Source organism: Cyprinus carpio, chromosome B17 (genome assembly GCF_018340385.1).
Source record: "Cyprinus carpio isolate SPL01 chromosome B17, ASM1834038v1, whole genome shotgun sequence".
NCBI lineage: Eukaryota > Metazoa > Chordata > Actinopteri > Cypriniformes > Cyprinidae > Cyprinus > Cyprinus carpio.
Genome location: NC_056613.1, coordinates 12,119,647 through 12,144,591, shown reverse-complemented (window position 1 = coordinate 12,144,591; position 24,945 = coordinate 12,119,647). Strand labels below are relative to the sequence as shown.

The following is a 24,945-nucleotide window of genomic DNA, read 5'->3' as shown; positions in this document are numbered from 1 at the left end:
CCTCTTGAGTGCCTGTAAATTGTTTTATAAATTGAAAAAAAAAAGAAAAAAAAGAAAGAAAATAAAATCTGTAGTGTTTCGTCATATAGCGACTTCATAAGGTTATATTTAAAGAAACGATTGTTTGAAACATCAGTCCAGTCAGAACTCCAGAAAAACATCATGAATTCAAGTGATTATTAAATCAGTAGGCCAAAAATAATAAAGACAGGAAAATCTATGTAATAATGACAGGAAACTACTCGGACAATATAAATAAAAACGAACAGAACCGCATAAACTACGTAATGAAATAGGCTAAGTGTGTTTTTAAAATTAAATTAATTCTAAGTTCATTCAGTATCAGCTTAAAAAAAAAAAAATGGCACACAACATTTGCTGTAGGAACACAAGGCCAAATCCATTAGTAACACCCAAAACCACACGAACTGTTTGATTCGAGTATGAAATCATCTGGATTTTATTGAACAGTGATATTTATAGTACAATGGAATAAATAAACCGGTGATGCTCATACAATAAAGACGTGAAACTGAAATATGCGGACAAGAAAAGCCTCCCTTCTAATTATACAATAAATATTAAAGTCCTTGAGCAAATGTACAGGATTGTGAAGATGGTTACTTTAAAAACGTCTCAAACAGTAATAAAAGCAAACAGCAATAAATTACACTGATCGTGACTGCTTTTTCAAGATTTTTAAAGCCTCCAACAGTAAAATGAAATGTACAACATGACCGTTTATTTTTTTTATATGCACTCGCAGTATTTCACTCTTCTCACTAAAGCAAGCTCTAAAATGTTTAGTAAACATATGAAACTTTAAAAAAACACTAAATATATTTTTTAACCGCAACAAGTCCCCCTTCTCAAATATTCTACACTTAGAAAGTTGAGTAATTAAAACATTTCAGCTCTTGTTAGAGAAGAACATGTTGACAGATTTTCTTAAAACTGAAATGTGATATGATTTTGAAACCCAATCCTATTCACAAACAAACAATGTCCCAGGTTAAATGTTGTACCGAAACTTTGAGTAATAATTTCCTGTAAGAAAGAGAAACACATTCGGAAGGCTGTCAATGCCTTAGTGTTCAGATTAATCTGTATTATAATGGATTTAACCATTTAGTCACAAAGTTTTGGATATTGTACAGCTTTGAATCTCCTCAAATATTAATTCCTTAAGTACCTTGTTTGTGAAATCCAACAAATCAAACCTAATAATAATAATACAGTTTTTGTATTTGTGTATGTGAAATAATAAATTTCAGGTACTAATAAAACAGGATGCATCTCAAGGCATTCAGCAGTTCTTAAGCCCTTAGTGATAACAAAAAGATCTACATATGAAGATTTAAAACAACAATAATAAGGTGTATGCTGTGGTCTCTATGACACAAATACATTTCCAGATTTTGTAGTGTAAATGTCATCTTGCTCCTTTTTTTTGCTTGGGAAATGACCGTCACTGAAGAACGCACTTCTCCTCTTTCTTTGCCATCTTGCCTTTGTTCTGTTCCAGGGTTCTCTCCAGGTGCTCGTCTTCCTCCTCAGCCCTGCCGACACACACACACAGGACACACAGGATCAAAGGTCACGGACAGGGACACAGGAGAATGCCACCTGCACCTCCACCACCTATGACCTGTACTTCAGAGTCATTTTAGCTCTTGAAATATTCACAAGGCCTCTCTGCCTCACTCCCACAAAACACCAAAAACACACTTGGTGGCAAAGAGAAGCAGGGTGACTGCAAACTCTGGCCTTTAAAACCCTCTCTGAACCACGCTATAGGGCCTGGAGGACTAATCTTGGCGCCGACAATCCCACAATGCCTTGCGGCTGGAGGACTTACTCTTTCTCCTGGGCGTCTAGGTCTCGGACCAGCGCATCACGTTTGTTGACCAGTATGACCAGCTCATCCAGCAGCAGCTGCTCTCGGCGCTTTTGCGCCTCTGTCTTCTGCCAGTCTGGAACGTGGAAAGGAAACATGGAAGAAAGTTAGAGAAAAAGCTCGGACTGATCATTAATCACCTTACAGCACCTTCCAACATAATCTAGGAAACAAGACTTAAGTTCATCCAAAAAACAACAGTTCTTTCATCATTTACTCACCCTCATTTCATTCTAAACTATCAATATTCTGATTGTTAAAAATATCTGGGGTTTTTTTTGTGTCTGTATTTTTTTTATGTACTTGGATTGAAAGTTGTTTTGGTCAAAAGTTGTTTTAGACACCAATGAATTTCAAAAGTTTGTGTTCCACAGAAGAAACAAAGTCATACGGGTTAAGAAATGATATGAGGGTGTGGAAATGATGAAAGAATGTAATTTTTGGTTGAATTATCCCTTTAAAAGACATAAATGTCATATACTGGCTTTTAGTGAGAAAGACATCACTGTCCCATGATAAAATATTCAGATAATGTAGCCGTCCTGTTGTGGAGTTCTTGTGAAGCTGTACCAGGGCACCCACAGGTCCCTGTAGCCACACGGTGGAATTCAGACAGAAAGGATCTGATAATGTGAGTGAATGCAAGGACAGTACATTGAGTAAACCAACTGCTTTCAGACACCTCAAATCAGCTCTCAAAGAGATGCGCTGATGCCATTTCTAAGACCCAATTGCAAAAAATCTATCCATAAATACAACAGAATTTAGATTTTTACTACTTTAACACAGAGTTCCGTAATCTGGAAAAAAGCACTTAAATGTTTTATTCCATATGTGATTTTTGAATACAAATGACTTAATAGGGAAGGTCTCTGCGAGGTGACCCGCTCCTGTCCCACTGCCAGCCACGGGTCTGAAATATCAGCCAGGCAGACGAGATCAGGCCTTACTGATACCAGTGCAGATTAGGGCCCTGCTCACAGCCAAGGGGAAGTTATCTTACCGGGCCTATTCTTCAGCCCGCTGTAAGAACAGACTGTACTAGTGTCTTTACACTGCTTTATTAGCGCTCCCTCATGCACACAGACTCACAAAAACATGCACACAAAAATCTAATTCTCTTTTTATAGAGAGACACACAGTCAACCTTCTGAAAATCTATCCTTAAAATAAGTGTACTTCATTAAAAATATATATATTTCTGCTGAGGTTGTGTGAAATTGCAGTGTGGTGCTGAGAGCGTGTTGGTCCCAAAAGGCCTGCTCCTTGCTCCCGTTTAACCTCTGCGCCTTTGAAGTGAAGCGCAGTGGCAAAATGAACACAGTTCCAATATTTGAAAGTTATTTGGCCTCCAGCAGCTAAATGAAAGTCTTTGGTGTTCTGACATTAGGCTTCAGAGAGGCTAATGCTAAATATTTGAGAGGATTTGTCTCAGCTTTAACGAGTTTGCAGAATTTGAACAAGCTGCAGGAAGGAAAATGAAAAAAGGGGATGTTGTTCTTTAAAAAGCAATTTAGTGAAAAACAAACAAATATGGAGTTCAGTTTTCTGTTATGCTAGCAATGCAACACGGGCCGGTCGTTTCCTGTGTTTCCAACTGTTCTGACTGGATTTAACATCCTACAGGCCGGAGTGTTTATCCTGCATCGCTCTCCATACGTTCTGTCTTTCATGACCCTCCTCTTTAATTCGCTCTGTCGTTTCTGCTACCCCTCCGTCAAAAACGACAATGCCTACTTCACAAAGACCTGCCTGGAGGGAAGGCTACAACCAACAAAAACTTCTCTTGCATGTCCCAAAAGAGGTAGAGAGAGAGAAAAAGCCCCTCAACTCTTTACCTCCTCCTCCTGTTCCCCTTCAGCATTCTCAGCCAAAAAGCCACAGATCCTCCCCTGCACCTCCGGCAGAGGCCGCATGCAGCTGTCAATCAAACAGGAGCGGCACCGCCCCCCTCATTAAGAAGGTAAACAATGAATATGGACGCAGAGGGACACGGCAGAGTAAACGAGCGATCGCGACTCGCCAAAAACCACTAACGGAAGCTGCTGCCTCCTTCTTCTTCTCCTTTTTCCTCTTTCGAAGAAGAGATGGATGAAGACTATTTGGAGGAGGTGGTGGTGGTTGTGGGGGGTTCAATCCTTTTTGGATTACTCCCCTCTTTCTCTCTCTCTCATCGCCCTGGGCAATCACGTTAAAACTCACATGGTTGGTGCTTATTCAGATAACCCTAACAATGCACACCAATGGTAACCATGTGAGCACTCACAACCCACAGAAGAATGCGCTGGTTCAAATCCCCATGACCCTCCTCCACAGCAAAATTTATTCAAGAGTGCAACCTGCTCGGCAGCTTCAGGAGGCACAGAGCTTCTTCTGAGAGTTCTGCTGAAAGATCACTAAACACAAACTTCACACATATGCTCTACTTGCTTTAGCGAATGGACACATGAAGAAAACTTTTGGACAGAATGGAGGGTTTTTTTTTGGTTAGAACTTTTTTCGGAGGAAATGAGAAGAAATAAGTAGTGTTGGAGGAATCCAGGGAAAAATGCATGATCTTATTACAGCAGATTTGGCCGAGCACTGGGCAGGCTGGGAGCTCCGGCGTAAGATGGAGCTGGAGAGAAGCCAGCTGGGAATGAGACAAAGACCAACATGGAAAACCATGACAAGGAGGATGACGGGACAACAGTCTCAGGATTTTCACCACGCTATTCCATCTCCCATCTGTTTTATCAGATACAAATAAAGTGACAAACCAAATAAACAATGTCTTTGAATAAACATTTGAATCGCTAATCTGCATCTTGTTTTTGTGCATGCATATGAGTGATGTAACTAATTTGGGTTTTGAGAAATGGAAAAAAAAAAAATTCAACTACGCAAGGTTAAAATGCCCATGACAACCTGTAAATCATTTCAGTAAAATTTTACAGAACATTTTCCGTGATATCAACTACTGCCTACTATCAGAATATTATTGTAATAAAAAAATACATTAAAAAGAAAAACAGAAAAGATTCTGGTGCCATTTCTAAATGCACGAAACACAGCCGACTACACAAATACAAACCTCTATTAGGTGCAGTGATATAAAAGTGGACATTGGGAGTCAAATGCAGAAAGTGACGGCTAAATGGAAATGAACACAGATTTCAGTGAATAGTGTAGAATGAGAAAGTGTCGTCTCGCCTTATCTCCTGTTCCAGTCAACTAGCAATCTTGAAAGAGTTTGCAACATCATCAAAGCCGGCCATTTGATAGGATTCTCACACTGCACCCAATCAATCTGAGGAATACGGCAGCCCAGACATGTAACAAAGCTCAAATAGATTTACAAATGGGGTTGTAGGGGGATAAGCCCTTGCACAGGATTACATATTGATTTTAAACATATAAAAAAGCTTATCATATAAAACCGTAACAACAAAACTGGGGGACCTATGCAGAAATCCCTCTGCAAAAAGGAGCGTCCACTTTCAAATATAACGCCCGGGAGTGCACCGCATTTGAGGAAAGAAAGAAATAGGGAGAGGGGAGGGGGAAAAAAGACGAATTTGAGAGAAAGCGTGTGTGCATGGCAGGCAGATAAAAAGGGCAAAAAGGATCAATTTAGAGGCAGAGAAATAGGAGTCATGGCATATTGTGGAAGGCCTCGCCACTTTTCTTTGCCTCCCCACAGCGGAGCGCAGACTGAAGGGGTTATCGTTTAGCTGACATTAACACTCACCCTGTTTGCTCTACACCTTTAACCGAATCCTTCCCGTCTTTTCAACCTGCCTTTATAATTTCTGAAATATCTCCTTTCCCTTTCTGGTGTCCACAGGCTTCAGATCTAATAGTGTGTAATGCAACAGACAACAAGTGTACCTGAATTTAAGTCAGTGAGTTATGATATCTACAGTATTAATATTTCTTGAAAAAAAAAAAAAAAAGAGCAAACTGATCCAACTGACAAAGGTTGTTCCATATGGCATGCTAGTTAGGAATGGGCTAATTCAGATTTGATTAACTGTCTGTCTGTTTGTCTGTCAAAATAAATAAATCAATGAAACAAGGTTTTCAACGTTTGTCTTCAGAAGCTTTGCCTTTCTAGTTAAAAATGAGTTGCATCAAAATGCAAATTTTAATTCTGCATCCTGTTTGCCACCTTAATTGCAAAACAAAACATTGAGGACACTTAGAATGGAGACATCAAATAGTTCTAGACATTTTGTTAAAAAAAGACATGTAAAATGCTCTAAATGCTACTCAAACATGACATCTATACAAGGCTTCAGTATTACTCATCTCCAGGTCACATTGACTGTAGATTCTCCTCTGCGCTGTCGTGGGGTCGAGAAGGGTGAGTATTTTTCTCTATCAGTGAGAGAGTGTGCACTGATACGAGAGAAAGTGTGTGTGTGTGTGCGTGCGCATCTGAACGCCTCAGCCGCTACACTTCCAATGTCATCAGCTGACCAAGCAAATCAGCAATTACCTGTCTGCATTGGCTGGGCGCGGAAGCCCGTCGGGGCTCCAAATAAGAAACTGATGCACGAACCTCCTCACCAGCAGCTCAGAACTATCTCTGACTCGCTTCAGAAACACCCTGACTCTGAATGCCAAGTGCTGAGCCTCATGGGAGAGAGAGAGAGAGGGAGCAAGGCAGATAAAGTGAGAGAGAGAGAAAATAACTGCGAGTGATAATTCAACAGGTAGCAGTGTGTGGACTGATAGGGTTGTTACAAGCAGCAGAGACTGAATTACCAGTGCCGTGGACGGACCCTGTCACCCTTGCACACCCAGACCAATATTTGGAACTCACTCCATGTTCACTGATAAGTGGACACAAGGCTGAGGCACTTCAACATCTGAACCTTATTAGCTTAAATTCCAGCTATCAGGCTCAGCATTTAGCGTTCAGTATCGCGGCAGCTCTCAGTGTGGAGGAATCGTTCAGAAACAAGACAGAAGCATGTCAAAATATTGAGATGAACCGTGTTGATCTGTCTCGGTGAAGCCCTGGAGGTGAGAAAGCGTGTGGCGAATACGGGGAGCGTCACAATACGGATATGCTCTCTGCTTGGCTATTCATGTCCACTGTCAACCTCTCCGAGCTAATTAGAATTGATTTATGATGGATCAGGTAGCTTATCAGGTGCAGAAAGAAATTACCATGGCTAGCCAAGGGGTGAGAGGGTCATCATCGAATTGTAAAATCAATTTGCATTGATTGTAAAAGGTTCATTTTGAGAGAGAGGACAGAGTCAAAGGGATTAAACTTAACCAGACAACTTTGATACCACACAATAGGCTTTATTTTTTTTTTACTTTCCTTACCAGTCTGTATAACATGCATTCAAAAAGCTTATAAATGTGAGTGCGTACTTTGATGCCCCGAGGCACATCACAGAGATTTAATATTGACGTGGAAGTGACATCTGCACTATGGCTGTAATACCTGTGGTTTTCAGAGTAAATCATACATATTGTGTCCAATCCAAGGGTTAATTTGTAAGATCTACATTAATAAAAGAAGCTAAAAGAATTGGCAGCATTATCAAATCAGGGCTGGGTGGGCGGAGTCACATCTGAGGTGTCAAAGAGCAGGTTTAATTAAGCAGAGAGGATCTTTGTCTTTCACAGAGCGCCTTTCAAATTCAACCCCAAATCCCTCTTTCAGTCCCTCTTACCTTCAATCGCCAGCATTGCCCTTAATTCTCGGTTCAGCAGCTCAAAGCGTCTCTCCAGATCGTGTTCCTTCTCCCTGGGCAAGTTGTAAAAGTTCATCAATATGTTAATTACTAAATCATTAAACACTTAAAGAAACCTTTAATAAACATTGATTCGTGAACTAGCCAACACCTTCCCTACCTCACATTAATCTACTGCAAATAAGCGATACACAAACAGGAACAGAGGGGGCCGAGAGCGGCGAAACGGCGGTGGGGGGGGAATCAGGCGGGCGGGCGGTTGGAGTATCACACGGCAAATTAAATTTGGCCACTTTCAAATGTATTGGAAATGAGCTAACTCTGTCCCTAATAGAATTTGTCCTTCACAGCCTGTTCGGTGACTAAAAAGAAATGAAAGAAAGAGAAATTATCAAGGCCCTTTTAATTGAGCACTTAAAAAGCCCTTTTCCAGTGATATAATGTGATTAGAATACTTCAATCTGTCATTTGTGAGAGCTTTGAAACTCTCTCTCTTTCTTCTTCTTCTCTCTCTCTCGCTCTTTATGCAGAATGAACAGCTGCCCAGATTTCTGTACGTCTCACTCTCACTTTTAAAGAAAAGGATGAAAGGTTTAAAAAATGAACATTATCATCTTTTGAGGCAAAAAATAACTGCGAAAGTAGTTAAAAAAAGAGGGTAAATATGTGGGTTATTGTCATAATGGCTTCCTCTTTTAGGTGAATGAAGTCATTTTTTTCCATTCTTTTTTTTTTGGGTCGATCCAATTCTCATAATGGGTGGAATAATACAGTCTTTGAAATCACATTATTGCAGACGCGTCTGTTCTGATATGCCGTTTTGTCCGCTTTACGGTGGAGGGCCACCAGGGGAGGGGTGGAAGTGAATGAGGGGCCCGACCTTCTGACTGGGCTCAGGTCTCCTGGGAAAATCATTTCAAGTGTGGGTCTCAACATATTATAGGTGTGTGTGCTCAGAGACCACCGCTTCCATTGGTAAGGGTTGGAGAAAGAGAGAAAGGGTAAACATGAACTCACAGCAGAGAGAGCTGGTTCTGTCGGCGGATCAGAGCATTCTTCTTGTTGACCAACGTAAACCATTCCTGCATCATGGACTCTTCCTCTTCTTTATTATTGCCTGGAGACACACATACACAAAAAACCTGAGCATGTAAAACCTTATTATAATGTTACTGCCATATTAAAAAACATTGCTGTGGTGCAGGGGTTTGATAACTAGGTCTGGGGACCCCCAGTGGGTGCTAGAAGGCCTGCTTTAAAAAATACAATTAAAACACAAATATCTTAAAACAAAGTAAATTATTCTAAAATAAAATATATTTAAAAAAAAAAGAACTTAACATTTTACCATTTCGTTCCGGTTTCTAAACACTGGTTAGAAATCATGAGATTAAATAAAAAATTATTTTTGTTCAGTCATCAAAAATTCCCTGTAATTACTATAGACACGCAAAATATCATCTTCAAACACCTCGCCAAAAATTAGACAATAAGCCAAGTTCCTCTTAGTTACAACAAATCTCCACTTTAAACCTCAATAAAACAATTTAATCTCTAATGTCTCAACCGTTCTTTAAACAGACACCTTAACTGAAAGAAACACACCAACAAACACACACAGACTTTTGACCGACTTTCTCTGGCACAGATAAGTTAAGCACTTTTCTCACACCTCCAACGAGTATAAAGTGCATCAAATGAGATTATCTGACAGGCTTTTCTCAACAGCGCAGACCGACACGCACGTTAGGAAGCCATCCAGATGTGTGTTCACTACCTACATATTAGACACTTCACAAGGTACTGCCATTGTCAGTAAAACAGAGATGGCTCTGGATTAGAGCAGGATTAATGCAGGCTGGTTACTTTCCTCTGCTGACTGGGATTAAAGCCTCAACTCTGGTTCTTTGTGAAGCCTCAGAGCTTCAGATCCGATGTACATCCAAAAGCACATGTCCTGTGCCCGAGGCCTACATGTGTGGATGCCGAACTTACATAGTCAGAAACAACAGGTGGGGGCCCGCCCATTGCTCAAAGGCCGGATGCGTGACAGTTAAGAAACTCAATTACTCTTATAATTCTCATAGTAAAATTGAGCTATTAAAATTCAATGACTCACGAATGTAACTGACTATCTGGAGTCCAATGTACATGCTTTTTTTTTTTTTTAAAGAAATTAATACTTCTATTCAGCAAGGATGCAATAAATTGAGCAAAATTGACAGCAAATACTTAAGTGACAAAAAAATCTATTTAAAATAAATGCTGTTCTTTTGAACTTTATATATCATGGTTTCCACAAAAACCATGTGTTTAACATTGATAAAAAAAAATGCTGCTTGAGCACCAAACCAGCTTATAAGTATGATTTCTGAAGTATCATGTGACACTGAGGACAGAAGTAACAGCTGCTGAAAATTCAGCTTTATTACAGCAAATAATGAATACATTTTAAAACATATTCTATTACAAACCAGTTATTTTAAATGGTAATACTATTTTACAATATCGATTTTTGTACTGTAATTTTGATCAAAGAAAAGCAGCTGTGGTGAGCATAAGAAACTTCTTTCAAAAACATAAAAAATTCTTACCCACCTCAAACGATCAAATTTCGAAATTTTATTTGTCCTAATTAGGTATTTTATTTGAGCTGAGAAGGTCTCAAAGTAAAGCAGACGCCGTGGGGTAAACGTGGTAAACCAGTTAAGTGGGTTCAGGAAAAATGACTCAGATGTCAGTATTCTGAGCATTTTTGTGACACTAATTATGTCTTTGAAGAGGGATGAAAGAGGAGAAAAGATGAAAGATCCTTTAAGCTTATGTAATCACATCACCTACTCTATGCTCCTGTGATACCTGTCTATTCCTGACAGCATCAACAACAGAATTAGCATCTGTACACAAACACAATCGCACACGCTTTTTACAAATGTGAGGACTTAAAGATCAACTTTTGGAGAGAATTACAGTGTCACACCATTATATAAAAATGTGCGAATGAGTGATCTTGGATGCCCTTGATATGCATTTAACTTTCTTCAGATAACAGTCAAACACAAAGACAATTATACTTAATATTTACAGTCATATTATACTGTCAAATGAGGCTATTAAACCAAAAAGGTATGAGAAACCTTTCTTTAGTCAGGACTATATTTGATTATAGCAAGTGTTTTATTGCTTATTGCTATTTTTTAGCAAAACATTATTGAAGGGTATCTTCTGACTGGAAGATATAGTTACTATTCAATAAAATAATTGGTACAGTGAAATGAAATGGCGAATGTGATAGGTGCTACTATATTGTGGATTTGAGCACAACTAGAATGCTGTACTGACCAATCAGAAGCCAGGACTGGATCTGTTTCAAAAACAAGCAGTATTACAGTGTGTGCGTCTGTCTGTGTGCACAGAGCCATTACGAGGACGAGGTGGGGGTGACAAAGGGCGGATCTTCAATAAGAGTCTGATGTGGGAACTTGTGCCTCGCATCTTTTTTCCATCATGCTGTTGCTTGGCACCATGTGACTGTGACGCTGGTCATGTGAGAGAGACAAATCTGCTAGCCACAACAAAGCCAGCAGCAGCCCCCGGTGGGATGACGGCCCTGTCAGTCACCCCCACCAAAACACCCCAGCCCTCCACCAGGGGAGCCGCTCTCATGTCTGCCAGTGCCAGATGTGTGAAATTTTGTATTTGACGACAACGCAGAGTAGAAGGGACGGGAAAAAAGAGGGGGTCCGGGATTTAGGAATCAAGCCTGGATTATTGTAGTCAACTTTTAAATAGTGCAGCTCGGAAGGGATAAAGTGTGCAGTGACAGGTCATTGTAGCGTCGCACAGTCAAATGAAACAAGCAAATAATAAATGGTAATATTAAGCTTGTGTGACATTGTAAGGGAATGACGGATTAGCAGCCGCAACCTGGAGGCCAATGCCTGAGCTTCAGCACTGACAGAGCCCTGACAGCATGAAAGAAGCCCTCGCTTTACCACTAAAACAAATAACACGCACACAAACACACTCTTCCATACGCATTCTACAGTGCCAACACTTAAACTATGACCTTTGACGGGGACGACCCAAATAACTGATGCCCTGAAACTGCAAAAAGAACCAAGTGAAAACAAACTAACAGACTTATAGTTTTTTTCTTTTTAATTTAGATTTATCTGATTTAAGATCATGTAAATCACCAGCGTTATTTTAGTATCAGTGAAATACTATTATGGTGTTTATTAATATTTAATATTTTTCATTTTTGTTTTCCATCTTTATTTTAATTAAGTTTTAGTTACTTTCTTGTGTGCTTTGGTCATTCTTAGTAGCTAAATGTTTTATTTGTAATTTTATTTCAGTTTTAGTTTTAGATATTTTTGCACATCAAGGTAAACTAAATTAAAATGAGAAATATTGCCTTGGCAACTAGCTGAAATCATGTTTTTATATACAATTTTATTTCAGTTAACAGATTTTTTTTATTTCAAGTACCAACAATGTTTTTATAATGGTTTTAATTTTAGTTTCAGTTTTAGTTTATTATAATTACCCTCAAGAACACAGTTAAAAATGCCAACATATACAGTTTACACAGACAACACATTTTACAATTTAAAATAAATCAAAATATTTCCACACTACTATAGTGTCACAGATATATTCAATGTAGTAAATATTTAGCCCAAAAATATGGAACTTTGATTTCTGGCTGCATCTCTTTGGAGTATATATATCTGTACTTAATTAATACAATATTATATTAAAATGTTTTTATGCAGTTCTATATAGTATAACTAGAAGACTTTTATATTACACAGAAATTGGCATTTGTAAAATACAAATAATTAAAATTTGCAAATAAATACCACTTTTTAAATTGTATAAATACAATATTATATTAAAATGGTTTTGTGCAGTTCTACATAATATAATCTAAATAGAAAACTTTTACATTACACAGAAAATGGCATTTGTAAAACACAAATAATAACTAAAATTAGCAAATAACACTTTTTAAATTATATAAACAATTGTAATTATTTATCTCCATTTCATTAACTTTTTTGTTTCACATGATTTTAATTTATTTTTCTTCCGAGCACTGAATAAAATCGAACTAAAAATGAATAGAACATGCTTCTCTAGCCTGGCTGACCTTTCCCAATAGTATTCACTTTGGAATGAAGAAAGGTAGTACAAAACTCAAGAGAGGCCGTCACACAAGCACGAGGGTCCAGGCTCGTCTGGTAGGCCCGAGGGCCTGTGTCCATGGCGGAGTGATCTGGCCTCAATAGCCAAAACAGATTAAGATAGTCATCTCAGCCACTGTTGCATTCAAAACAGATAGCATTAATGAAATCCTCACACATTTCACAATCTGCTAACATTTACTGATTATTTACGGCTACAGCACACACACAGACAAAACAAACCACAAGTCACTCAAATGTGAAGTTTCATGATTATTTTTAGGTTACATCAGTTATATATATATACACACACACACACACACACCTGTTAAATTACAAATACACTCCAAATAGCTCCCGACGTGGCTGCCGTGATTCCAAAATATCAATTAAATATCCAAGCTGCTTTAGCGATGGTTATAAAAACCACACCTTGATAATTGGAAAACATTAGTGTACATGATCTTTCCAAAAGTTGCCAGAATGCCTAAATAAGATTGTTTTTCATTTTCAAGGCATGTAATTAGGCCAAATGCGGTGAATAGAAAATTAATCATGTGAATTGAAGGTTCTATTTTTGTTTTGTTTTTTTTTAAATTAGAACCTTATTTAGATATTTACAGAATGATAAAAACCAAATAACTCTGAAGTAAACCTCCGCAACAGGGGGATTGTTTTGCTTGGCATTTTGTTTAATTACAAAATTCCCCTTCATTTGATTTAGATAAAAATCTTTCTAAAGCATTAAGAAACCAGAACAATTACAAATTAATCCTGAGTCCTGCTAAGAGCTGGGTGTCTTTACTGAAGAAAAAAATAAAAACAGGCTGGGGGTGGAGAGAAGCGGCCATAAAGAAAAGAAAAAGAAAAGAAATATATTAAACCCTGTGATCACAGCAAGCTCTTCTCATTTCTTATCCACCCGTTTTCTGTTTAATCCAATACCCAGTAATCCAATTTGTCTATCGGAGTTTGAAGGGGAAGATCTCCACTCCTCTGCCACTCAGTCACTTTTTGAACATTTACTATTTATTTTAAGTGGGCTGACTCTCCTTGCTTGTTCATTCTGTGCGTCTGACTGCCGTTTCCCTCTTTTTTTGTTGTCAGGAGTTAAAATGCATGAAAAAGAGAGGGAGAGACCAAAAAAAAAAGTAAAAAAAAAAAAAGAGGAAAAAGAACAAGATGAACAAGGTTTTGTGCGACTGAGAGGAAGCTCATTAAGGCCCAGTCAGGGAGTCTTTCTGAATATGCATGAAGGCAATAATCAGATCTTCACTCGTCACTGAAGGAGAGAGCGGTGAGTACAAAAGGATTGATTTAATTACTTTGAGTGTGTCTGCAATGTGGAGAAGTCTTGTTAGCGTGGGCTGAAAGGGCCGTGCTCGCCTTGCGCCGCTCTGATGGAAGGTAGTTTAGCTTGAACCACAATACCTAATCTCAGGATAAAGCCCCAGCCATTGTGCTCTAAGACGCCTATCACTAGTTTCAAAATGGACCAAACACATTTTCTCTTGTTTAAGCCAACCTAGTTAACCGCTAACCTTTTCCCCTGTTTGCTATTTATCCGGGCATCAGCCTCTTTAGGTGACCAAGACACTGAAAAAGCAAAAAGAGGCATATAGAAAATCTTTAAAAGATTAAAAGGTTAATTAATCTGACATTAAAATAAAAGCACTTTAAAATATCTAAAACTGAATAAAAAAAAATGATGTTAAATCTTTTCAGGAAACATTATCACTTATGATCATATGATGACAAACTGACATATTTACACTAATGGAATATGAGCACCCAAAGCGCATTACAATTTAATTCCTGTCCCCGTCACTAGGTTTTCAATTGCCACCGGTATTATTGACCTTCAGTTGCTTGCTTTGCGGCTTATGAGGAAGGATTCATAAGCAGAGCGGCCTTACATCGGGGATAGAAGAACCGCAGGAGGAAAACAGGATCGCTTAAGTCGCCCTTAATGACAGAAAAGTCTTGGCTATACATACACCGTTATCATACATCCTTTCATGTAATTGTTTGAACGTTCAGTGAGGGGCTGACAGAAGATAGGCTGTACCTTAATACTCGTCTCTCACCCGCCCCTCAGCGCTGTTAACACAAACAACTCCTCTGCAAACACTGCAGTCCCCCAGCTAATAGCAGACACCTCTCACTTTATGTCGAGTTTGGCAGGGGCAAAGCAAACAAATGGCAGATAATACATTTTTTCCTTTTTGTCCATATACACAAATTGGATTGTAGTTTTCTCCTTTTATGTAATATTTAAGCAACTCTACCACAATTATGGTTCTATTACTTTAAAGCATTTTTTGACATGGAGAATAACAGTGGAGACTATATGAATTTTAGCCTGGCTGTCTGAGTTAAGAACTGTGAATCACAAATATGTCCATCTCTGTCCACAGCCCACTACTCTATTAAACTGTGTTTTGTATTCCCCCCTTCTTTTTAATCAATAAACATTATCACAGACTGATCAGCTAGTGTTGGCCGTTTCTTGCTCCTTAATCCCTGGGCCGCCTGTCTACTATCGCAGCTTCACGATGAGCGTAACAGCCAAGACAGCCAGTTTACATTACAAAACAACAATTACAGCCCTCTTCACAAAAGCACTTGCGACAAATAATAATGCAAAATGACAGAAGGGTTGAAAACAGATGAAAAGACGCTCAATGGATAAAACAGTTTGAGATTTTGTCTTCACATTTATGCATTTGACAGATGCTTTTATCCAAAGCATCTTCCGCTGCTTTCAAGGTATATATTTGATCAAGTTCCCGGGAATGAAACCCAGGATTTTGCAATTGCTAGCACCATGCTCTACTCATTGAGCTACAGGAACAGTAAAAGATTTGATAAATTTATTTAATACTGTATAGTCCAATCAAATGCACATTTGTTATATATATATGGTCAGGGCATATCAAATAAATGCACAGTAATTTGTTGGAATATATGCAACAAATAAACCTCTGAATTTAGAATAAGGACCGCAATAAAAAATATAAATACTAAGGGGTAGACACTGAAAGTGCCAGTAATTCAAATGTAATGAATATAAATCAACAGTTGTCACCAAGTAAGGGTAACTAGACAATTAAAAATCAATTTAATAATAATAATAATATTATTATTAATAATATATAAATATAAACAAATAAATATATATATTGCATATAAGTTATTGCTAATTAAGTTATAGAATAGATATAATAAAACAGAATTTTAAAGATTCACGAACCAAGTTAACCCTAAAATGCAAGCGTGGACCATTGAACCATAAAAACAGATTTTATAATACGACCTTCAGGGTGAAACACTGCAGCCAGAGGTCCTTTCCTCCTTTCTTTCTTATTTTGACAAATACTATCATTTCATTCTATCACCCACTTTAAGCCTGCTTTTGGGAGCGCTGAACACAGGGGCAGAATCAAGGGCCTTTGGAAAAAGCCGAGTACTTCAGGTAATTAAAGCTGGGTGAGTGGCAGACGAGAGCGGTAAAAAAAAGATCACCTGGTGAAGCCCTCCGAAAAGGTGTTTCATTAAAAGCCTTTTACCATACAAGCACGGCACAATGTGTGGACACCGTATTTTACCACTTGTGCTCAACAGGCCCTCAGAGCAGCGGCTCGGATGAGAGCAGAAACCTATCCCGGTTAATAATCTCATAACAAAAGCTAAAAGACATCATCCTATTAAGTAGTGGTCCCCAGCGCTAATGCGAGGTACTGCCCTGTGCCTCTGTATAGAGAACGCAGCTATTAAAAAGGAGTGTGTGAACAGCCGGCAGGAGACTCCATCAGACCCGGGCCCTCTTTCACCCTTTATCTGTCCCCTCTTGTTTGGGAGCCTGTCAGTGATATCATGAAGCTGGAGGAAATCGTTGCCGACATTTGTCAAAAATGTTTCATTTTGGGTGTTGTGTTTTAATAGAAACGTGCGAAACGAGAAGATGGAAGTCAACGTCATTTCTGTTTTGCGATTTAGATATCGTTCGATTCTTGGCTATAACTCGGAAGAGGAATGCTAGTGACACCTCCCCCTTTCCCTCCAGCACCTCCAACTCCTTGTTGCACATTTTACCTTTTTTCTTCTTTCCTCTGTCCTTTCTTTCTCGGGGGGAATATTAAATGAGTGAGCTGGCTGAAAGGCACTGAGTCGCTGACACAAAAAGCGTTAAAAATTCTCATTTGGTTGTCTTTATTTTGCTAGCGCCATGTGGTCCTTGAAGATGTTGAAAACACGGGAAGCAGAGGAAAGATCAGAGCCGGCTCATTAGCATTGGGACAGAACTGGAGAGGCAGCGGTGTATAGTGGGCCCTACTCCAGAGCTCCAGTGAGAGCGGTTGGTGGTAAGCTCCCTGTTTCATTGTGCTTTTGTCTTTCCTCCGGGTCTACCTCACAGCGGGGAGCAACACTAGCCCCAGGTTACACAAGGGAATTATGGGAAAAAATGATTTTGACCAAGGTGGAGAGGACTTAGACATTGTACAACGTAGGCTTCGTGTGCAAAGATGATGTTCTTGGCGAAATGGGAGAGAAGGTAGAAATTAAGATTCTTCATCATATTCTCATTTAATCCATTCTAGGCAGTTTAATCTACTCACAGTCTGGAAAGACCAACAGTGTTCTCTGAAAATCATCAGTATAAACCTGCAATAGTTATGCAAAAAATATTAGACTTTAGCTATGCATGCAATTTAAAAAGACTGTTTATTAGTGAATCATCCTACACATTTTAGCCCAAGGGTTTGTTAGTGATGACAGCATCAACACCGGCAGACTAAATGCCTCATGTTTTGACGGAAAGAGGAAAACATCAGTTCTAACCCATCTCCATCTCACCCCTGCCTTCCCCAGTCATAGTGAAATGGATAAAGGTCTAGTTGGATGGGTTTATCGGGTAAATCCTGCTGGTTGGCCTGCTATCTTGGATGATGACCCTGAAGAATGTCAACAGCTCATTTCCCCAAAGCTGGAAGGAGTCACTATGGAAGTCATAATCTGCTCCTCCGCAAAGCCCTTGATTCAAATGCCGAATCTCTCCATCTTTTCAAATATATATTAACAGGAATCGTCCACTCCTGTGCACCCATAACACTTCTTATAAGTTCTGAGAAGGAAATCAAATTGCTATTGGTATCAAATAGACCAGCTTTCAATTTTATAGAATTGTCTTTAATTTAATGCCTTTACATTGTGGTTACATTAATAGACTCGAGGAGGTCTGACTACAAACACTGGTCTCTTTAAAAAATGACTTGTAATATTCTTAGTAAAAAATACTAATATTTTTAGAGTTTCTGACTGTACATTAAAGTAAATCATGGTGCTAGAAAAGGAATGCTGATGAAATATATAAATTAGACGTTAGACGGATAAAATACGCATAACTGATCAAATTTTCACCTACTATAATTGCTTGCTTCTGACTGGTTCATATACTTGAATACTTCTTGCCCAACATATTCATGCTCACACCCTGCATCTTCTGTTCCTACCAACAGGATGATAGCAACACCACAAGACACCAGAGTGATTTTTTTGGCCATGTTGTCGGGGGTCGGCTGGTTGACACTAGCTGGCCACCAAAAAGAGCCCAGGACCAGATGTTACCGAAATGATCAACAACCAAAGCAACAATAGCTTTGGGGGAGGGAGAGAGCAGCATAAATTAATGGCTGATTTCTCTGGCTTTGATGGAATTAGCAGTACTTCTTTTCTCAATGTGCCATGTGAATGTCCTTGCGTTAAACGTTTTTTTTTTTCCCTATTCTCTTTCTCTCTCTCTCCCCCCTTTTTGACAAGTAAGGCCACCCAGCAGAAAGCAACTGATGCAAAACCCCCAAGTAATCCCTGTGTTTATCTCTCCACTGTGGTAAGTCTGAACACAGACCCCATTATCTCACGGATTTGAGCAAACTTTCATTTATTTGTCGGCCTTGGGTATTCTCTTTCTTCAACTTCGATGCCTGAGTTTAGGATCCCCTGATTCCCCTATTCCAATGTAAACAGATTTGCATAGTGTCACAATGCATCTAGCTGAGGTACTGATTAGCTGACAGAGGGGAGGTCTGTTTGCGAGGGTTGGGGGACCCCAGTAGACATGTACATGTAAAAAGGTGCCTTCCAGGAGGGAGCAGTGAGCACATACATATGTATCTGTGATTGCATGAAGCTTCTCAAAATCTCCACACAGCCAGATGTAAAAGGGCTGCTTGGATTCCTGCCCCCATCTCTTGCTCTCAAACCAAAACTAACGGTGTCAACTGCACCTGATTTAACTACTAAAATCGACACAAATGGACAATTTCTTCTGAATTTTCCCATCCAAAAAACGTGATTTATAAGCATTATATGCCAAATAAAAGACATTTAGATGACATGAATTAAAAGGATAAGGTTACCAAAAAAATGAAAATTCTGTCACCATTAAATCGTCTTCATGTTGTCCCAAACCTGCACAACTTTCTTCTTTGAAGCACAAAATGATATAGTGAAGAAATGTTGTTGTTCATACAATGAAAGTCAATCCGGACATTTATCGACATTGTATGCACAAAAACAGTTCTTATAAATATCTTTGTGTGTTCCACATTTTAGGGCGAATTATCCCTTTCAGCATTTAAATGTATTTGGTGTTTATTTAAATGATGTATCGTAATAATATGCTGCGCAAACATAATAATGATAAAGAGGACTTTATACAGTAGATGCTTTTGACAGTCATCTGAAAGGCTGCAAATCTTGTGGGCCAGCAGGTGTCAATCATTTGAAGCTACAATAACAAACTACCAGTACATATAAGCTATAGTAGATATTTAAACTAGCATCAACAAAAGATGCCAGTCCTGGCCCATTTGAAATGCAAGTATTTTGGTACGACATTAGTGCATTTTAAGGACAGGTTGTAGCCATTTAGGACTATCTCTGTTATCTCATTGACTTAGGACCTGCTCTAGCTCTCTGTTTACATACATGAGGTGTGAAATTCTGGGGGGTTATCAGAGTTTAAGCAACACTCCATTTAGATTCACGCCAAACCCTGAGAGATGCTGAAATGGCTACCTGTAGAGATAACAAATTAGCACAAGCAGCAAGGACCCGTCAACACCTGCAGAATGTTTTTCTTACTAATATATGATTTGCTTTTATTTGCTTAATCCGCTTTCCAAGTAAACGTCTAAGCAAACGATTGCAGAGGGTGAAACACATCTGCTGGCCCCGAGATGTTCAGCCTTTCAGATGACTGTCAAAAGCATTTAAAAGTTGTTGTAAGCATTATTTAACAGACAAACTGGCTTGTGATATAATAATATTAGTGTAGCATGTAAATGTAGAAGATATTTTGAAGAATGTCTCAACTCTACAATGACACATTCATTGTATGGGGAAAAACACGTTCCACATGTTCCACAGAATAATTTATAATTAAAGTAATTTATACAGTTTTAGAACAGCATGAGGTTGAGTAAACGAATTGTCATTTTTGGGTGAATTATTCCTTTTAGGCCAAAAGGTACAAGGAGAGAGAAGAAAGAATGTGGCAAGGCTTGGATTGAAGCAAAATGGGCTAGATGAGTGTGGAGGTGCTACTCCCTCTGCGTTGTAGTCATTTCCCTCCTGCAGTGTGCCTTTGCATAATTTGCCCCTCCTCCCCCATTAGAGCGGTCGACTTGTCTCCTCGGGCCATGTGTTAGAACAAATTTGAGCAGTGTCATATTGCACGTATTTCAACAAGGCCAATATGGTTCCCGCCCAATTTGCTTAATGAATTAAGCTGAGGAGAGTAATGGATGTGCTAACACTATTAGCCGGCCTCCACACATCTGCATTGTGGATTCTGGCGTTTTCTTTTCTCCCCCCATAACCCTCCCATTTTTTCCCCCCTCTCTTTCTCTCCTCAGGTTTGCTTAAGGACAAACTAATAATGAGTCTCCTACCTACAGTATCTATAAAAGTCGCTTCCCTCGCTATCTTTCTATCTCTACTAAGCGGCTAACAGCAGAACAATAGCATTTAAATGGTCATTTCCATTAGCTTAAATGAGCTGTTTTTTGGGTGTCGTTAGCGTGTTTTAGCATGCTAAAGGTGGGCTGGGGAGAGCAGCCGTGTGCTGATAAGGTTCAGGTAGTACGTTAGAGGAATGTGTAGCCTAGAGAGGCCCATACAAAGGGAAATTAACAACAACTGAGCTAGCATAGCAGGGCTGTTAGCACGTGAATGCCCCTAATTACAGGCCAACCCCACGTCATTACATTTAATTGTAAAGTGTGTCTTAATCAGTTTCCATATGAAAAGGTCTATTAATTAAGTGCATGACTGAAATTCAATTATGTTGTCAGGAGACAATTTGTAAACCAAATAATGATCAATTATGCAAACAGAGTCCAGTGCACCCAAAACTGTTTTGCTAAGCCTTTTTCTAGTTGAGAACTTCTAGGAAAAATCTAATTGAGTTAAATAAAAAAATTCAATTTTAGCAACCACACATACTGAATGACATTCAAAAGCGCAACTTAAAGAAATATTTTAACTGTAAAAACTGTCTGTGTGTTCACAAACCCAAATATGTATGTCAAAGAAACTTTAATTAAAAAATAATGCACATGCTCGTGAAAAAGTGGGGTGTTGCGCCCATGGGATGCAAGTTCAAATCCAGCCTGTTTCAAACAAATCCAATCCCATCTCCTCTCTACTGTCCTCTACACTAAAGACAAAATCCCATAAAAAAGAAAAAAGGACAGTAACGCACACCAGTGCCACAAAACACAACAAAAAAACTAAACTAAAAAAAAAAAAACGCCCAGCACAAGCAGGACCCCGTCAACACCTGCAGAATGTTTTTTCTTACTAATATATGATTTGCTTATTATTTGCTTAATCCGCTTTCCAAGTAAACGTCTAAGCAAACGATTGCAGAGGGTGAAACACATCTGCTGGCCCCGAGATGTTCAGCCTTTCAGAGACTGTCAAAAGCATTTAAAAGTTGTTGTAACGCATTATTTAACAGACAAACTGGCTTGTGATATAATAATATTAGTGTAGCATGTAAATGTAGAAGATATTTTGAAGAATGTCTCAACTCTACAATGACACATTCATTGCATGGGGAAAAAACACGTTCCACATGTTCCACAGAAATAATTTATAATTAAAGTAATTTATACAATTTTAGAACAGCACGAGGTTGAGTACACGAATTGTCATTTTTGGGTGAATTATTCCTTTTAGGCCAAAAGGTACAAGGAGAGAGAAGAAAGAATGTGGCAAGGCTTTGGATTGAAGCAAAATGGGCTAGATGAGTGTGGAGGTGCTACTCCCTCTGCGTTGTAGTCATTTCCCTCCTGCAGTGTGCCTTTGCATAATTTGCCCCTCCTCCCCCATTAGAGCGGTCGACTTGTCTCCTCGGGCCATGTGTTAGAACAAATTTGAGCAGTGTCATATTGCACGTATTTCAACAAGGCCAATATGGTTCCCGCCCAATTTGCTTAATGAATTAAGCTGAGGAGAGTAATGGATGTGCTAACACTATTAGCCGGCCTCCACACATCTGCATTGTGGATTCTGGCGTTTTCTTTTCTCCCCCCATAACCCTCCCATTTTTCCCCCTCTCTTTCTCTCCTCAGGTTTGCTTAAGGACAAACTAATAATGAGTCTCCTACCTACAGTATCTATAAAAGTCGCTTCCCTCGCTATCTTTCTATCTCTACTAAGCGGCTAACAGCAGAACAATAGCATTTAAATGGTCATTTCCATTAGCTTAAATGAGCTGTTTTGGGTGTCGTTAGCGTGTTTTAGCATGCTAAAGGTGGGCTGGGGAGAGCAGCCGTGTGCTGATAAGGTTCAGGTAGTACGTTAGAGGAATGTGTAGCCTAGAGAGGCCCATACAAAGGGAAATTAACAACAACTGAGCTAGCATAGCAGGGCTGTTAGCACGTGAATGCCCCTAATTACAGGCCAACCCCACGTCATTACATTTAATTGTAAAGTGTGTCTTAATCAGTTTCCATATGAAAAGGTCTATTAATTAAGTGCATGACTGAAATTCAATTATGTTGTCAGGAGACAATTTGTAAACCAAATAATGATCAATTATGCAAACAGAGTCCAGTGCACCCAAACTGTTTTGCTAAGCCTTTTTCTAGTTGAGAACTTCTAGGAAAAATCTAATTGAGTTAAATAAAAAACAAATTTAGCAACCACACATACTGAATGACATTCAAAAGCGCAACTTAAAGAAATATTTTAACTGTAAAAACTGTCTGTGTGTTCACAAACCCAAATATGTATGTCAAAGAAACTTTAATTAAAAAATAATGCACATGCTCGTGAAAAAGTGGGGTGTTGCGCCCATGGGATGCAAGTTCAAATCCAGCCTGTTTCAAACAAATCCAATCCCATCTCCTCTCTACTGTCCTCTACACTAAAGACAAAAATCCCATAAAAAAGAAAAAAGGACAGTAACGCACACCAGTGCCACAAAAACACAACAAAAAACTAAACTAAAAAAAAAAAAAAGCCCAGCAGATCATTGAGGTCTTGGCTGGTGTTGTGGAAAGCGGCTCTCTGTTTTTCTGTGCGTATGGAGCCGCAGTGGCACGGCACTAGCTGCTCTTGGCTGGGTCTCACTGGAATGGCAGTCAAAGGGGGGGGGAAGATGAAAAGGCCTCAAGATGCTTCAATAAAGGGGAGATTATAATAAGCGCCATCATTGTGCCCCTTTTGAAAATGTTAATCAGGCATATCACTGCCTGCCTGCAATGCCACATGTAGCAGCGTTTAACTTAACTTCACACCAACAATTTAGAGGACAGCAAGGCCACTGCAAAACACATGGGGGGGGGATGAAAGAGAGGGAAAAGGAAAACAAACAGGGATGGAGAGGGAGCGCTACAACGGCAACTGGTCATAATTTCTGTGTCGTTATAAAAATCTAAATTACATGTCTCTCAATGCAGGCCATATCTCCCGCAACCAACAAACCCTTCCCCCTGACACCCCCTCCGCAGACACTATCCACCCCGTGCGTTTTATCTTAAGATTCTCAGACAATGCCTGGAGGATCCCCTTCTCTAATCTTCCTTAAAATCCCCTTTCATCCAACTGTTAAAGAATGTTTGAAAGCCTGACACCAGACCAAAAAAAAAAACCCTCTTCACATCTGGGAAAAGCTTTCGGAGGGAGGGCTTGCTGGTTGGGGGTTTGAATGTGAAGTCAATGTAACTTAACTAATTAAATTGTTTTTGCCTCTCGAACATTCAAACAGCCTTGGAGATTAAAAAGGGCTGATGTGAGGCATTTTCCTTCTCGCTTCCAGAGACCATTGCAATAAACTGGACAAATGCAAGAGTAGTGCTAATGTCTTACAACATGCATTAATTGAGGCTAAAGGTCTAACCTGTTTATATTAGGTAGCGAGAATACATGACTTCACAAAGGCGATCTATGCTGCATGCGTAACGGTCCGGTGAGAATTAAAACCAGCGGGAAGAACAAAGGCCGCAAAAGCCAGCAGTTGAAAATGGACCATTCTGATGTTAACCAGCTCTTGAAGTCGAGCACATAGTCCAGCACTAAACCTGAATAGGCGGTCACCTCCTGATCCAGCGCTGGCCTTTGGTTGTGCTGATAAAAGCCATCCTTATGAGGCGAATTCCTGCGTTTGTCTCAGGCTTACTTTTCCGCTACTCACGGCGCACGCTTAGCAGGAAGGCTAAACGAGGTCTTTGGTCTTTAAAATTAGAGTGGACAAGCTATCGAACTAGCATGCAAATCCCATGGAGGAGAAAGAATAGGACAGAGGGAGAAAGGGGAAAAAAGAAAATTGAAAGAGAGACAACAGAAGAAAGAGAACAGCAGAGAGGGAGAGAAAAAGAGTTTGCGATTACGCCGATAGAGCCCGGTGCGTGCCGATTTCGAGAGACATCACAAAACCAGTCTCGTCCCCAGAACCGGGGCGAGTATTATGCTCTAAACACTTTTCCTTCTCTTACTGTGGAAAGATTATACTGGTTATCCTATTAATGCAGCTGAAATGCCATTCTAGTGTCTTTAAGCTCTTGCGTAGGAGGTCAAGAGGACTATGCCACCGCTTACAAGCATGCTGTGGATGTAATCTTCCCAAAGTTACAATAATTAATGTTAA

At 39.4% G+C, this 24,945-nt stretch overlaps 1 protein-coding gene across 5 annotated transcripts in view; it reads right to left on the bottom strand.

The window, feature by feature from the left end:
* Positions 1-436: 436 nt before the first annotated feature.
* LOC109072985 (EH domain-binding protein 1-like) overlaps positions 437-24,945 on the bottom strand; it is a 126,456-nt gene continuing 101,947 nt past the window's right edge. For all 5 annotated transcript variants that reach the window (XM_042742256.1, XM_042742257.1, XM_042742259.1 and 2 more), the window contains 4 exons: positions 8,611-8,710; positions 7,573-7,646; positions 1,859-1,973; positions 437-1,559 (listed from right to left, as the gene is read on the bottom strand). In XM_042742256.1, the coding sequence (XP_042598190.1) occupies positions 1,469-1,559; positions 1,859-1,973; positions 7,573-7,646; positions 8,611-8,710 (380 nt within the window). In that variant the 3' untranslated portion in view covers positions 437-1,468. The remainder of the gene's footprint in view (positions 1,560-1,858; positions 1,974-7,572; positions 7,647-8,610; positions 8,711-24,945) is intronic.